General features: G+C 39.2%; 1 protein-coding gene across 1 annotated transcript; it reads left to right on the top strand.

The window, feature by feature from the left end:
* Nucleotides 1–5,324: 5,324 nt before the first annotated feature.
* LOC126787365 (uncharacterized) lies at nucleotides 5,325–8,417 on the top strand. The gene is made up of 5 exons (XM_050513263.1): nucleotides 5,325–5,417; nucleotides 5,687–5,938; nucleotides 6,407–6,550; nucleotides 6,669–7,355; nucleotides 8,220–8,417. The coding sequence occupies exons 1-5, from the start codon at nucleotides 5,325–5,327 to the stop codon at nucleotides 8,415–8,417; spliced, it is 1,374 nt and encodes a 457-aa protein (XP_050369220.1).
* The last annotated feature ends 7,918 nt before the right edge of the window (nucleotides 8,418–16,335 follow it).

Here is a 16,335-nt window from a genome sequence, read left to right as displayed (position 1 = left end):
CTTTTTCTATCAAATTTCTATCTTCGTGTTTTGCTTTATTCTTATTTTGTTTACTGCGGAGCGTGGGCATATTGCCTAATCACGATCCTATTGTAATTTGTGACCACAAAGCGTAACGCGCAAGTTTGGACACCAGTTCGTCCAAGTCTACTGTCACTTTGTGTCATTGTTCTCCACTCCAGAACACGTACCATACAAGACCAATTGGTTTGTAATCTTGGCACTTTGTTTTTTGGGTCTTCCAATAGAACTTTGTTTCAGCGTACTCACGTAGCCTTCAAATCATTTCTCGCTCAACTCTCTCTATTCCTCTCTTTTCCCGATTCCTTTCGTCTGGACTTGGTTTCCTCTTTTGGTTTGTTAACAATGGCCTCTGCATCATTTCCTACTTTTGGAGTACCTCGATGGAGGTACGATGTGTTTTTTAGTTACCGGAGTACAGACCAGGGCCAGGTTTTTGCTTCGTACTTAAACAATGAATGGCAAAGAAGAGAAGTCATGACATTCAAGTATGACTGTTGGAGAATGTTGGGGTAAAAATGAATTGTGGAGATGGAACAAACCAAACAAACGTGTCTTTTGGGAACGGAAGGACACGACTTCTGGGTTTCAACTAAAGTGAATGAAGCTTTGCTACTGATTCGTTATACCCTTTCAAAGCATCACCAATCCTCTATATAAGGATGACAACCCCAAGCAGATGGTCAATTAATTTTCTCCTCTCTCTTCTTTCCTCAATATTTCTGAGAAACACAAAGTAGAATTTGCCAGGGATTCAATTGAAGTGCTTCGATTGAATTCGATAGTTGTATCCTGCAAGACAGACGTTCAAATATGTAACAACCCTAAAATTTCGAGCATAAAAACTCAATTTCAAAGTCGTTAAACACCAAACAATCTCGATGAAATCGAAATCATTTAAAGTGCTACAGCGGATCATCTCTGAGTTCAAAATACAACTCAGTCAAACCGATTATTACAAACCAAATTATAATTCAACATTATAACAAATGGAAATGTATAATCCTCACAACAACCTCACAAGATAGTCACACAAAATCCTCACACAAGCTGGAGATAAATAACTTCAAGTCCTCTGAGCGGTCCGTCAATTCCCGCTAATCCACACTTGCGGAGTTATCCACTACACCATCGAATTGGTGCACCGGGATTGTAAACACAAACCCAGTAAGCTTTACAGCTCGTATGAGTAAAATGAAAATATAACTCGCATATTAATATATATACGAAAATCCACAAATCAAACAAATATAAATGCACTCATGAGTCAATGGACGGCCCATCTGGTTGTCCCAAAGAAATATGAAAAGAAGCGCTCATGAGAAATTAAGTAACCCTTCTGGTTACCCAAATGCATTTATAATACGGGTACCAAGAACGCTGGTACACATCTGTTATCCCTCTCGTAATACACCGCCGATATTGGATAGCCACCCGCTACCCAACATCCAAAACAATCTGAGTACCCATGAGCAGATAACCACCCGTTACCTCACATGCAGTACTACGGCAGACAGACTAGAGCTCTAACTGTCTCGTAACTTTCGTCCGGCCAAAGACTAGGTTCCGACTTGCCAACACGTACAATAATCTCACATCATATTGTACCAAATCAAGTCCGAAGACAAATCAACATTTTAACAATCTCAATGTTAAAATCACGTACAATAATCTCACATCATATTGTACCAAAATCAAGTCCGAAGACAAATCAACATTTTAACAATCTCCATATTAAAATCACGTACAATAATCTCACATCATATTGTACAAATCAAAATCACATGCTCGATATATAAATCTCGTCATCAAAATGACATAAATCACGATAAAATCATAACAGTATATTATATAGCAAACTATATATATATATATATATGTACATATTTACCATTTATACAATATATATATAATCCATTATATCATATACATGTCATATTTCATAAACACGTCCGAAGACAAAACTCATTCGAAAACAAAACTCGTCCGAAGACAAAACGTTTTAACAAACACCATGTTAAAATCACGTACAATAATCACACCTCATATTGTACAAATTAAATCACATGCTCAATATTTAATTCTCGTCATCGAAATGACCAATTCCAATAAATTTATAACAGTATATAATATAGCAAACTATATATATATGTACTTATTACCATTTATACAATATATATGTAATCCACTATATCGTATACATGTCGTAATTCAATATTAAAAACTTTTGTAAAATCTTGAATCTTCGCAAGGGTAGATTCGTAAATATGTGAGATTTTACTCACCTTATCGACTCAAGCGTAATTCCACAATTTCCGAAGATAATTTATTTCCTTGATTTATCGTTCACCTTAAAAAGATAAGAAAAGAATTTAGAAACGTTTCGTAAACCTTTAAATGCCGAAACAGTAATATTCGGTTACTGTTTAGCAATTTTTGGTTTTTACGAATTTACTGTTCACGGTTACTATTCACAGTTACTATTCACTGTTACTGTTCACAGTTACTATTTATGTATTAATGTACAAATACGCATCCAATACGTATCTCTGTACGAGTACATATTGTTTACGTATTTCTGTACTTATACGTACTGTTTTACGTATTTCTGTACATATAAATACTATTTCAAAATACATACTGTTTCAGTAAATATTAATTACTGATTTACCCTTCTGAAATTACTTTTACATTTACTGAAAGTAATTTATATTTACAATTACCGTACGTAAATAAAATTTACATTTACCGTACGTAATTAAAATTTACATTTACCGTACATAATTAAATTACAAAATTACCCTTCCGGAAACACTGTTCACGCCGCTGCACGTGGCGGCGCGTGGGGTACACGTGCCACTCACCGGCGACCACGCGTGGCGCTCACGCGCCACCCACTGTGGCAGCGCGTGGGGCCCACGCGCCGACTCCCACCAAGGCGCGTGTGACGCCACCGCCACCCCAAAACCATCCTCCTTTCTCCCCTCTTCCTTCCCACGGCATCCCACCGTGCCTAGCCACCTCCATGCGGCCACACGCGCCGCCTAAGGCGGCGGTAACCTCTCCTTCCACCTCTCTCTCCGATCTCCACCAACAACCTCCCAATTCACCCAAAAACATCACAGAATCATCACAACCATGAATCAAATGCCTCCTTACCTAGATCGGAGTTCAATCGCGTTGGAAACGCTTGAATCGTTGATGAGCTTCGTGCAGGAGCTTCCCTCGTCGATGCGGCACCTTGGCGGCGAGACGAGGCACGACGTGCTAGAGGGTGGTAGTGGAGGGTCTCGTGATGCCCCAGGGAACGGCGGTGAGGGCACAGCAGCTTGAAGGCGACGATCGGGGCACGAGGCAGAGGGTCGGGGGAACGAGGGAAGCTTGCGGTGGCGAGGCGGAGCGTTGCAAGCTCGGGGTCGCTTGCGGGGGAGCTCGCGAGGCCGTAGGGCGTGGCGGTGAGGACCACAACCCTAATCCCAAAATTTTCCTATTTATACTTGTTTCTAAAATCGGAAACGAACTTCCGATGTTAATAACTTTCACCTCCGACGTCCAATTCGGACGCGTCACATGTCCACGTACTCGTATCGACGAGCTCTACGACTTTCATGAAGAGAGTTTTCACAAACGATCGACGGAATAAAAGTCAATATATTAGTTCGAAAACGTAACGTTTTTCTAATTAAAACGTTCCGAAAACATTTCCGTTTTCGTTTCGTAAAGTCGCAACCAATTCAATTCATTGTAATTAAATTTCACAACTTTATAGAATTTAATCAAATCAAATATTGTTTTGAAAAACTAGGGTTATTACAAAATATCTACAAGCACAAGTGTAGGGGCGAATTTCTGTTTTAGGAGATTGCAACAAGCAAGCCTCTATCAAAATCAACAAGTCAGTTTCTTTGTTTTCAATCCTTTTGATTTTAGTTTAATTGAAATTGAAATTACTGTATTCATATAATTGAAATTGTGTTCTTCAAATTCATTTTATAGTTGTAATATTACTGTATTTATAGAATTGGAATTGGGTTCTTAAAACTCAATTTACTGCTGTAATTAGAAATATAAATCAAATGTTATTTTATACAAAATCTGGTGTTGATTAAGTTGATTCCATTACTTACTGAAACTTTGTTCTAACAATGACAACTGAGCGAGTTTGCCTGGAGGATGTGGGATCTCTCGAAGTATCAAAGAACAATTCAAGAATCAAGATTCACAATCGGTATTCTCTCGGAAGACTATGCATTCTGCCAGTTTTCTATTCATGTGGATTCGTTTGTTGTGCGTAATCGGGGGGGGGGGGGGAGGGCGTAGTATGGAAAGGCCTTGTATAAACATGCAAATCCAGCAGAGATTAGGCCTTATATATGCATGATGACAATCGTTTGATCCTTCTTCATGTCAATCTAGTTCTGAACGACAGATAGTCAAAGAAATCGTGCAATTTGTATGCAAGACGTGAGTAACTCTGAGAAGGGAATTTGTGGTCATGAGGTGATTCACTGCGCGCAGTGTGATCTTGTTTACTTTTGGAATATGTTAGGATGAAGCGATGAGCTCATTCCGGACCCCTAACATTGTCTTTGTTAATTTAGTTACCTTCTAACGAATTGCGTTTTGTTTTGCCAGAGTGTTTTAGACCTAGATCATAATGAGATGAATCGAAAAATATATCTTTATTCTATCGTTACTCGTTGCCCACCCACTTACCCCTATGACTACAAAAGAAAGAAATTTATCACTTGGTAGTGTTTATCCACACCGTATTTGCATTTGCTTTAATAATTAGGCTAATTATTGGATATGTCGTGCATGCATGCATGCTTGTGTACGTAAATACGTACTGACGTTATAGAGTACGAACCCGTTTAATTGGCAATTCGACGGGTCAATCATGCATGCTAATTAAAACGGTTTTTGCAATCACTTTTTATTTTTTTAAACTGACCAATCCAAGATAATTAAGATCATTGTATCCAAAACGAAATACAATTCTAGTTGAAACAACTCTTTCACAAAACAGAATACTAAAAGGAAAGGCTCATTGGTGAAGTATTCCGCGCGGCTCAATCGAGTTAGCAAAGAAATTTTTATTCCATGTAGGATCATATACTGTATGTATATATATTATTCTAACCACGAACTTAATGGCTAAATCATCTCTTCCATCGAACCATCGATCCTTTCTTTATCCTTGAGAAAATAAAAACCTAGCTCCTTATTAATACTATTCTTTCTCTACCTAGCTAACACTATTCTTTCTATACCCTAGCTCCTTCTTCACGTACTGTAACCAAATGCGAAGTAATAATGGCTTCTTTGCTATTTGCAACCGTGAGACGGGACTACGGCGGCCCAGACGGTTTTCTCGTCAGTACTCTGCTAACCAGGTTCTCTGTTTTTTTGTTCTATTCCAGACAGTTAAAAACTCGTGTTCAACAGCAATGCATATTTACATATATAAGAGGCTAAGAGGTATAAAACTATAAGAGCTTAGCTCTGTAGCCTCATATATATAGATCAACGTTTGCGTTTCAACACATGATAGACTACTAGTCTAAGACCAGCATGAAATCCTAAATAACAAACTGCACAGAGACTTACAGATCATCTGTCTCTGAAAATTATGAATAAAATTTTAACAAATTTTGTATTTCAGGAAATTGTAAAGCAAATAGATCTGTATGCAGAACTAGAAGGGCATAACGATCGTGTATGCAGCATGGAATTCAATTCCAGTGGTGAGCTCCTTGTGTCGGGGTCTTTTGATAATCAAGTCATATTTTGGAACTGGGAAACTAAAACTAAAAGATTTTCTTATGATCCTGGACACTTGGAGGAAGTAAATCAAGCCAAGATAATGCCTTTCACGAATGATCGGAGAATAGTAACCGCTTGTGAGGATGGTCAGGTAAAACTTTTCTCTTACAATATATATAGTCACACACACGCATACTGATGTTACTCTCTCTCTCTCTCTCTCTCTCTCTCTCTCTCTCTTCGTTGTTTCAAAATGAATATCTTTTCCTCTTTCACACATGATTACGATGGTGCATTATCGTCAACGCACTCTTGCATCCTCATCTACGTACGTACGTACGTTTTCTTGTGTATCTTTTATATATTGGATGTGTGCTTTGTAGGGGGTAAGTGTAATAATAGCTATAATTTAACAGAAAGTTCTGAACACTTATTAATAGCATTTTAAGTTCGATACTTGATGAACACTTGGAATCTTTTAAGTTTATTCACATGAAAACTAGCTTCGTTAAAACAGCACCAATAGTCTAAGGCCCCGTGTGTTTAGTTTCTGAGCAATCTGTATGCTTTTTCGGCTATACATGTGCACTTTTGTTAATCGTCTTATATACTCACACAGGTGAGGCTAGGTGAGGTTCTAGAGGATGGCCAAGTCCATACAAAATTGTTGGGAAATCATATAGGCATAATTCACAAGCTCGCTGTAGAGCCTGGAAACTCCTACATAGTTTACAGCTGTGGTGAAGATTCCTTTGTTCAACACGTACGTACGTAGCTATGTTATTCTTTCATCATCGATGTATGTATGTTATTTGGAGATACGTACCTTAGCTAGTTTTAAAGCTAACATTATATATATATATATATATATATATTTTTAGTTTGACCTGCGAAGCAATACCGCTACAAAGCTATTGAGTTGCACAAAATTGATAAGAGGAGAGCCGCAACCTGGCCGCACTTTAGAGTTGTATCGGATGGTATTTGATCCATCAAATCCAAACTACTTCTGCCTAGGAGGCACTGATGCATATGCACGAGTCTATGACATAAGAAAATGCTGGCGGGAGGCATCTAGTAGTTTAACCAAACCTGTGAAGATATTTCGCCCTGCTCACCTGAAACGTACATACGATTTTCGAATCACAGGGTTGGCATACTCTAACTCCGGTGAGCTACTTGTGAGCTATAGTGATGAGCTCATATATCTGTTCCAGAAGAATATGGAGTTGTTGCCTCCATTACTCCTGCCTAAAGACATAAAGGAGCTTGAAAGGCAGGAATTTTACTTTGGTCACAGAAATGCAAACTATTGTACTACTGTGAATTTCTTCGGGCCTAATGATGAGTATGTCATAAGTGGGAGTTACTGCGGCCATATATTCATATGGAAGAAGAATGGAGGCGAACTAATTCGTGTGATGAGGGGCGACTCTGTAGATGTACATGACATTCAGCCGCATCCGCATGATCCTGTCATTGCAACCTGCGGATCGGAAAACAATCTAAAGCTCTGGTCTCCTACATCAAATGATGGTGCATCTCCATTGCCTGACAACATTATAGAGGTACATTTAAAGATTAGTTATTGCCTTCCTTTCAAAAGAAAAAAAGAGCTGCCTTTGACATTATAAACTAGAGCTCGCATTATAATTGTCACAGCACTAACTCCACATGCATTTGCTTATTGTATGGCAGATTATGGATTCTAATTTGGAAGCTAGAATTGTGGGTTCTTTCTCATAACTCGGATACTACGTACGGAGCCTAAATCGATTAATGAAGAAAACGAATGAAGAGAATTTCCAGGGAATCCGCTGATGGTGATACCACTTATGACTTATATATGAAGAGTTTTGGGGAAGGCAAGGATTTTCCCAACGGACCAATATTTGCATTATTTAGAGTTTTATTCCAGTTTCGGTGTTGTTCAAATTGACTGCTACATCATAGATTCATAGAGAAGATCAATGTAAAAATATTTAACAGATCGAGTAAAAACATATACAACTATCTTTTATTTTTTTTGTAACGACAATTTAGATCGTTGAAGCCTTGAAGGGTTTTATTCAGACTCTAATTTCAAGTTTTGACATGTAAAAATTTCTATATGAACCACGTATCCGGTGGCATATTTCGTTAATTACACTCTTTTAATTAGTATCAAATTGATGGACATACAGTCAAGCTTTATGCCCAATAACCCCTATGTAACCATAACTATTGCTTCTCCATTATCTAATTCTTTGTTGTCTTAACGTAACCATGGTGTTTAATTTTCTTGATTTGAAATCAATTCTCAATTGGAGTTGGAAGTGAAATATTTGAGTTTAGAGAGTATAGAGACTGATTGTCTGGAGGCTGTGAGGTTAGTAAATGGTGATGAACAGTGTTCTGAGTTTGCTCATGATGGGGTTTTGGTGGATATATAGGATTCGGTACTTATTGTCTTCTATGGCATCAGTGGTATATCTCATGTTCCTAGAGGTGTAAAAGGAGTTGCTCATGCTGTCACAACTAGAGCAGTGTTCGAAATATCGGATATATCGGCCGATATATCGCCGATATTTAGAATACGATACGATAAGAGCGTATCGGTCAATATTTATCGGTCAACGCATAAAAACTGATCAACGGTGATATATCGGGTTGACCCGATATTGACCCGTTATATCGGTTGATTTTTTTTTGCGAAACGGCGTCGTTTCACTCACAAATTGGAATAAAAAAAGGCCGCAGGCTTCAGCCTTCGTCGATGACCTTCAAATCCTTGGATCTGTAACTCTGCTTCAGTTGAGAAGAGAAGAAGAAGAAGAAGAAGAAGAAGCTCGTCGTCGCTGTCTCGCCTTCTCCACCCGCGTGGTATCGCAACAGGTATAAATGGCTTTATCTCCTTCTGGGTTTCAATCACAATCAATATGTTTCTTTGGGCTTGATTAGTTCTTGTTAATTTATGTTGTTGTCTATGTTTTATATCTTGGATTCTTGGATTAGTAGGATATGAGGAACTCAGATGTGTAGGTTGTATAGCCGTAGGCAGTAGGTTCTATGATTTTGAATTTCTAATTTTATCATCAAGAACCTATGATTCTGGTTAGTTGGACTTGGATATGAGGAACTGAGGAAGTGAGGAACTCGGGCACAATTGAAACTTGAAAGCATGTGGATGTATAAATAAGTTTATAACATCACTGAGAGGATCTCTCTTGTTAATTCTTTGTGATTTGCTTTTATTGAAGGCCACTGCGCCTGGAGGATAAACTTGGAAAGTTAGCTCCTTCTTATGATGTTGCTGGTCACAGATTCATCAGCTCGTGTAGGAACTAGGTAGTAGGTTGTGTAGGCAGTAGGTTGTATGTGATGCCCTGAAAACATTCAGTAGAATGGTCCAAGCAGGAGTTAAACCAAATGCAATAGGTAGTAGGTTGTGTTCTTGGATTGTCATTCTGCAATCAAGTACATCTCCTTAGTTGTTGGAAGAGGGATTATAGTTAGGGATAATACTCGATTTCACCATTTCGCAGATGGGTTGTGTTCATGTCGAGATTACTGAAAGTTTCGAAGGCCAAAGTTTGTAATAGAACTCGTACAAAAATTATTTGCCTGGTTGCCAAAAAAAAAGAGGTTGTATATGCTTTGATTATATGACTTGAGTAGGCACTAGGCAGTAAGGTTTATACTTTGATTATATGGCTTGTGTATATGCTTTGATTATATGACTTGTGTAGACAGTAGGCAGTAGGTTGTATATTTTGATTATATGGCTTGTGTATATGCTTTGTGTATAAATATTTTGAAGTATAGATGTATAAATATAATAATTTTAACTAAAAATTAGCAAATCCGATATATCATTTTCTCCCTCAACCGATACGACTCCGATAAACGATATTTAGACCCTTGAACTAGAGTAGTCCGTCTTGAGGGGCGTCGTATGTGGGTAGCTGATTCTTTATCCCCAACTCCCTAAACCCTAATTAAGTTTTGACACGTGTCCTGCCACCTAAGCAACCTAACAACTTAATCTACCTTCGTTTACAATTATGTTTTTATTAAAAAATAAAGGGCAATTTCAATATATACTCAATTTTTAGAAGTTCTTTTAAGATAAATTCACTTATTTTGGCACATGCAATATAGGCACAGGTGATGTGCTCCCCTCATTAATTATCTTAATTATAGTTTTTTTACTCGTAATAAATTTAGAAATACTGGAGCATTTCCTTAATTACATATCTAGAATTCGAAAGCTTTTTAAATTAAAATCAATTCAAAATTGAAATCACTTTATGGTGATTTGAATTATTATTTTTGTATAATTTAATTTTTTTTATTTCATAGGTAACTTTTGTTCATTTCAGCTATTTATTTACAACCTTAGTTTGAGATAGAGATATAACTTTTTTATTCATGTTGCAAGTACAAAATCCAGAGGTCTTGTCACACAACTTGTATTCAACCTCTGGTCCGTTTAACCTGAATAAAAACCGAGATTAAGGTCAAGGGCCAGCGGCGTGCATGCCTATGACTCTCCAAAGTATAAGTTAAATTCCGAGACATGACTTAAATTCGTAGGTTAAGGACATAGAGATACATTACTTTTTTTGGGAGGCTTCTAGTTGCTTTTATAGGCGCATTTTGGGAAATATTGTCACAATCCCGAATTTTTGAATGATAAAAATCGAAATCGAAGCCATGAAAACTCTAAAACAATCTCAAATATATTGAAATCATCTTATAGTAACAATGTATCGAAACTGAGTTCATAGTATGACTCAGTCGACTTGATTAATACAGAACCAGTTTATAATTTAAGTATTATAACAAATGTAAATGTAAAATTCTCTCAATCCTCACCACAAATAGAAGAAATAAACTTCGACGATCTTCAGAGTAAGCCCTCTAATTCTGCTAATCCACACCTGCAGAACTATCCCCTACACTATCAAATAGGTGCACATGGATTGTATACACAAACACGGTAAGTTTTATAGGTCGTATGAGTTAACCAACAGTATAACACAAATCACATACAAAAGTAATAACTAATGACATTTAAAGATAAATGTACTCATGAGACACATGACGGCCCATTTGGTTGTTCAATAATATTTGAAAATATGTGTACTCATGAGACATTGGACAACCCATCTGTTTACCCAAATAACATTTAAAACACGGGTACTCATGAGACCCAGGTACTCATCTGTTACCACTCATGCAGTACGCCGACAGATATTAGGCAACCCAATATAACAATCAACGCATGTTTATTGTTCAACAACCAAGTGATTCTTGCTCAACAAAATAATTGCCACAATACAAACTCATTTGGAAATGAAAATGTAACATTACATAATATAGCAACCCATATATATGCATCGTATTTACCATTTTATACACATACACAACCCACTATATTATATACATGTCATAGTTCAATCTTTTTAAGAAATCGTAAATATGAGTCACCGCCAAGGGTAGACTCGTCATAGTGAGATTTACTCACCTTATTTCATGCGTGCAATTTACACGACACCGATAGCGATCTCTTTACTCGTTTCGTCGGTCACCTAATAGCATGATAAATTGCTTAGAAAACGATACGTAAAGTCTTGGGTGTCGATTCAGTACGGTTGATTACTGTTCACCAGGTATTGTTCATGAAATTATTTTTCATAAATTTACTGTTCATGATGGCGTGGGCTCACGGAATTACCCACAGTAACCGCATGTGGGGCTCACAGAATTACCCAAAATAACTGCGCGTGGGGCTCATAATAATCCATTGGGTGTACATTCTCAAAACTCCAAAATTTCACTTCCTACGCCGTCCACGGTCGTTAACCGATCCCCTGCCTCCCTCTGCTACTCCCACGCGCCGCCACAAGCGGCGGCACGCGCTCCACCACCACCTCTGACCAAAACTCTTCAAATCAGCAAACTCCCAACATGAAAAACGTATATCACAAGGAGAGAGACACAATCATACCTTTAGTTCATCCCAATCCAGTCGGAAACCGCCGCAATCGCCGTCGCAAGATCTCGAATTAGGGATAGGAGATTGGAGCTAAAGCGGCCCAATTCGAGCCTCACCACCGGTGGAATCAAGCCTAGGAGGAAGGATGAAGACTCACCGTCGTGTCCCCGAGCTCCAACGTCACCGGCGACGTCGATTTCATCGGAGCTGCTGCTGTTGTGTTACCTCGGCTAAACCCTAAAACCCTAAACCTCGGCGGCGACGCTTCATGGCGCGGGGTGGGTCGTCGTTGCCACAGATCGACATGGCTCGACCGTGCGGTCCCAACGACACCAGCGGTGTCGTGCACGGTGGCCGGGGGAGGGAGATCTTCGGAGGAGGGTGCGGCGACGGAAGAGAGAGTCGGGGAAGAGGAGAGAGAAACTGGGGAAAATCTGATTTTCTTGGAAAGTTTCCAAAAAAAGTCTTTTTGGAAAGTTTCCAAAAAAAGTCTTTTTGGAAAGTTTCCAAAAAAAAGTCTTTTTATAGCCTTCCAAAATTGGAAACCAACTTCCATCGATAATAACTTTCACATACGAAATCTGATTAAGGTGCGCCATGAGTCCACAAACTCGTATCGACAAGCTCTACGACTTCCGTGAAGAAACTTTTCAGAGACAGGGGATGAAATAAAAGTAACTCTCAAGTCACATAAAACGTAACATTTTTTAATTTAAATTTTCGAGATCGGTTTCGTTTCGCCTGATATAAACGAGAAACGAAATATGCGATTTTTACTTAATTTCCAAGTTTAATAATCTACAAGGATTATACAAATTTAAACCCGAAAATTCGGGGTATTACATTTTACCCCCTTAAAGGAATTTCATCCCAAAATTCAAGTGCTCTACTCAACAAACAACTGCGGATATCTTGTCCTCATATTCGACTCTAGCTCCCAAGAGGCATCACTCTCATCATGGTGACTCCACAAAACTTTAACTAGCTCCACCTCCTTCCTATGAAGCTTCTTTGTCGACCTATCCAAAATAAGAACCGGCTCGATAACAAAGGTGTCATTCTCCCTCACCTCAATGGAGCTGTGATCAATCACATGTGACTCATCTGGTACATACTTCCTCAACACGGAAATGTGGAAGACGTTGTGAACACCAGACATGCTCGTAGATAAAGCTAGTTGATAGGCCAAACCTCTTACATTCTCAAGAATCTCGAAGGACCCAACATACCTCGAAGCCAACTTTCCCTTCTTGCCAAATCTACCACACCCTTCATAGGGGAGACTCTTAGGAACACATGGTCACCAATCTCGAACTCGACATGTCTCCTCTTTAAGTTTGCATAGCTCTTCTATCTATTATCTGCTGTTCGGATCCTATCTCGAATAATCGAGATATTCTCTAAGGTTTCGTAAACCACCTCAGGACCCATTAGTGCTTCATCACCAACTTCGGCCCAACAAATAGGTAATCTACATGGTCTGCCGTAAAGAGCCTCATAAGGTGCCATGCTGATACTAGAATGGTAACTATTGTTGTAAGCAAACTCAATTAATCTAAGGTGATCCTCCCAACTTCCTTTAAAATCAAGAATACAAGCTCTCAACATATCCTACATCACCTGGTTCACCATTTCTGTCTGTCCATCAGTTTAAGGATGAAATATTGTACTTATATCCAAGATACTACCCATAGCTTTCTGTAGACTACCCCAGAACTTCGAAGTGAAACGTGCATTTCGGTCAGATTCAATAGAAACAAGAGCTCCATGAAGTCTCACTATCTCATCCACATATAACTTCCCTAGCACATCCACTGAGTACTTCATCGATACTGGAAGAAAGTGTGCTGACTTCGTCAATCGATCGACAATCACCCATATTGCATCGTGACTCTTCTTGGAGTTAGGCAGTCCTGTCACAAAGTCCATAGAAATTTGCTCCCACTTCCAAATAGGAATAGGCAATGGCTTCAACATGCATGCGGGTCGCTGATGTTTTGCCTTCACTTGTTGACAAGTAAGACACCTTGATACGAACTCTGCCACGTCTTTGTTCATCATATTCCACCATAATTGCCTACAGAGGTCTTTATATATCTTGGTGCTCCATGGGTGCATTGTATAACGAGATTGGTGTGCTGCATGAAAGACCTCCTCTTTGAGATCTGCATAATCTGGAACACAATCTTTTCCCAAATCTCAAACCTCCATGGATCCAACTCTCCACTCAGATGGACATTCATCAAGCGAGTCTACAACGAGATTTGCCAACTTAGCTCGTGAGAATCTATCTTGTGTCTGACCCTGAATGATCCTTGAGATTAATGTAGGCTGCATTGAGACACTACTAAGAAAGACCATTGGTTCTCTTCCTGATTGTACAAGATCAAACTCAGATGCAGTTTCGAGCATAAGCCATTCTTGAACCATAAGAGAAGCTATCATACCCCTCGGTTTCCTGCTCAAGGCATCGGCAACCACGTTCGCTTTTTCAGGGTGATACTCCAAGGTGAAGTCATAATCCTTAAAGAATTTCATCCATCTCATTTGCCTCATATTCAATTCATTCTCTGAGAACAGATACTTCAAACTCTTATGATCAGAAAAGAGTTGAAATTTCTCACCATACAAGTAATGTCTCCAAATCTTTAAGGCAAAAAAAAAACTGTAGTGAGCTCCAAATTGTGAGTGGGATAGTTCTTCTCATGAACCTTTAATTGGTCTAGAGCCATAAGCAACCACACCTCCATGCTGCATCAACACACACCCTAAGCCTTGATGCGAAGCGTCGCTATAAATGACATAACCACCCCCACTATTGGGAATTGTCAACACTAGAGCCGTAGTCAATCTAGTCTTTAGTTTGTTGAAGGCCTCCTCACATGTTTCTGTCCACACAAACTGAACATCCTTCCTTTGAGACTACATAACCAAGGAACTTAACTTATTCCTTCCAAAACTCACACTTCTCAAGCTTGGCATACAATTTTTCTTCCTTTAGAGTTTGCAGCACAATCTTCATATGTACCACATGCTCCTCTTAGGACTTGGAGTATATCAGGATGTCATCCACAAACACTACTACAAACTCATCCAAGTACGGGCTAAATATTTGGTTCATGAAATTCATATAGGCAGCAGGTGCATTCGTCAGACCAAAGGGCATGACAACAAACTCATAGTGTCTATACCTGGTCGTGAAAGCTGTCTTTGAGATATCTTCTTCCTTCACCCTGAGTTGATGGTAACCGGATCTTAGATCAATTTTAGAGAATACATAGTCCCTCTAAGCTGATCGAACAAGTGATCAATCCTAGGAAAATGATACATATTCTTGATGGTCACCTTATTCAATTCCTTATAGTTCACACACAACCGCAGAGAACCATTTTTCTTTTTCACGAACAACACCGGTGCACCCCAAGGTGAGACACTAGGTCTAATGAACCCTTGGTCCAATAGTTCATCTATCTACACCTTCAACTCTTTAAGCTCGTTCTGCCCCATCCTATAAGGCGCATTCGACACAAGTGATGTATCAGGTACAACATCTATGCTGAACTCAACAACTCTCTGAGGAGGTAAACCCGGTATCTCCTAGAACACCTCACTATACTCGGATACTACAATGTCTGCAATAGTTACTTCCTGATCCACAGACTCCACAGGTGCCAAGACTCCTGTTCTCATGGAATTATGCGACTTGAGACAACGATAATGAAAAATTGGTTCCCTGGGATTATGAAAAAACACTACCATGTCAAAGCAATCGATCAATACATGTTGTGGCCTCAAACAATCCATTCCTAAGATCACATCATAGGTGTAGTCCGTAATCACTATCAAAGAAGCAGAGAATTCTCTACCTCTGATCACAATAGGACAAGCCTTGCAGATTGTCTCCAGCTTGAGAGACACTCCAAGAGGTGAAGTGACACATAAAGAGCTTCCAAGAGATGTAGGAATCAAACCTAACATCTCCACTACCGAACTAGCAATAAAAGAATGCGATGCACCTGTATCAAACAGTAGTCTAGCAAGGTAGTCAAAAATAGATAAGGTACCTACTACTCCTGTGTCCCGCTGACCCACCGCAAACACTCTAGTTTGGCCCGCATGTAACTGCCTATGCTGATGTTCATGTTTACCCTGCTAAGGTCGGGTGCAGTCTCTAGCCATATATTCCACTTACCCACACCTGAAACGGCCCGCCTTTCTCGATTTCAGACAAATTGTGGCATAGTGACCCATTTCGCCGCAAATGAAACACTTTACTGATGCCAACTACCTGACAGGTGCGGTCCTAACAGATGGAGATGTCTCCTTAGTTGGAGTTTGGTAATAGGTCATCGGCTTCTTCCAAGATCTACTTTCCTGTCTCGCATACCCACTGCCTGAACTAATTACCTTCCCTTTTCCCAAAGTATCCCTAGCCTCCACATCTCCTCCTCGAGTCTTATTCATCTATTCCAAATTCAGTGCACTCTCATACATCAACTCATTGGTTGATAGACAAAGTGCTGATATGATGGTCTTAACCTCTTGCTTAAGTCCCTGTAGGAACTTCT

This window comes from Argentina anserina, chromosome 3 (genome assembly GCF_933775445.1).
Source record: "Argentina anserina chromosome 3, drPotAnse1.1, whole genome shotgun sequence".
Classification (NCBI taxonomy): domain Eukaryota; kingdom Viridiplantae; phylum Streptophyta; class Magnoliopsida; order Rosales; family Rosaceae; genus Argentina; species Argentina anserina.
Note: the sequence above shows the minus strand (reverse complement) of the source record. Positions and strands in the feature narration are given on the sequence as shown.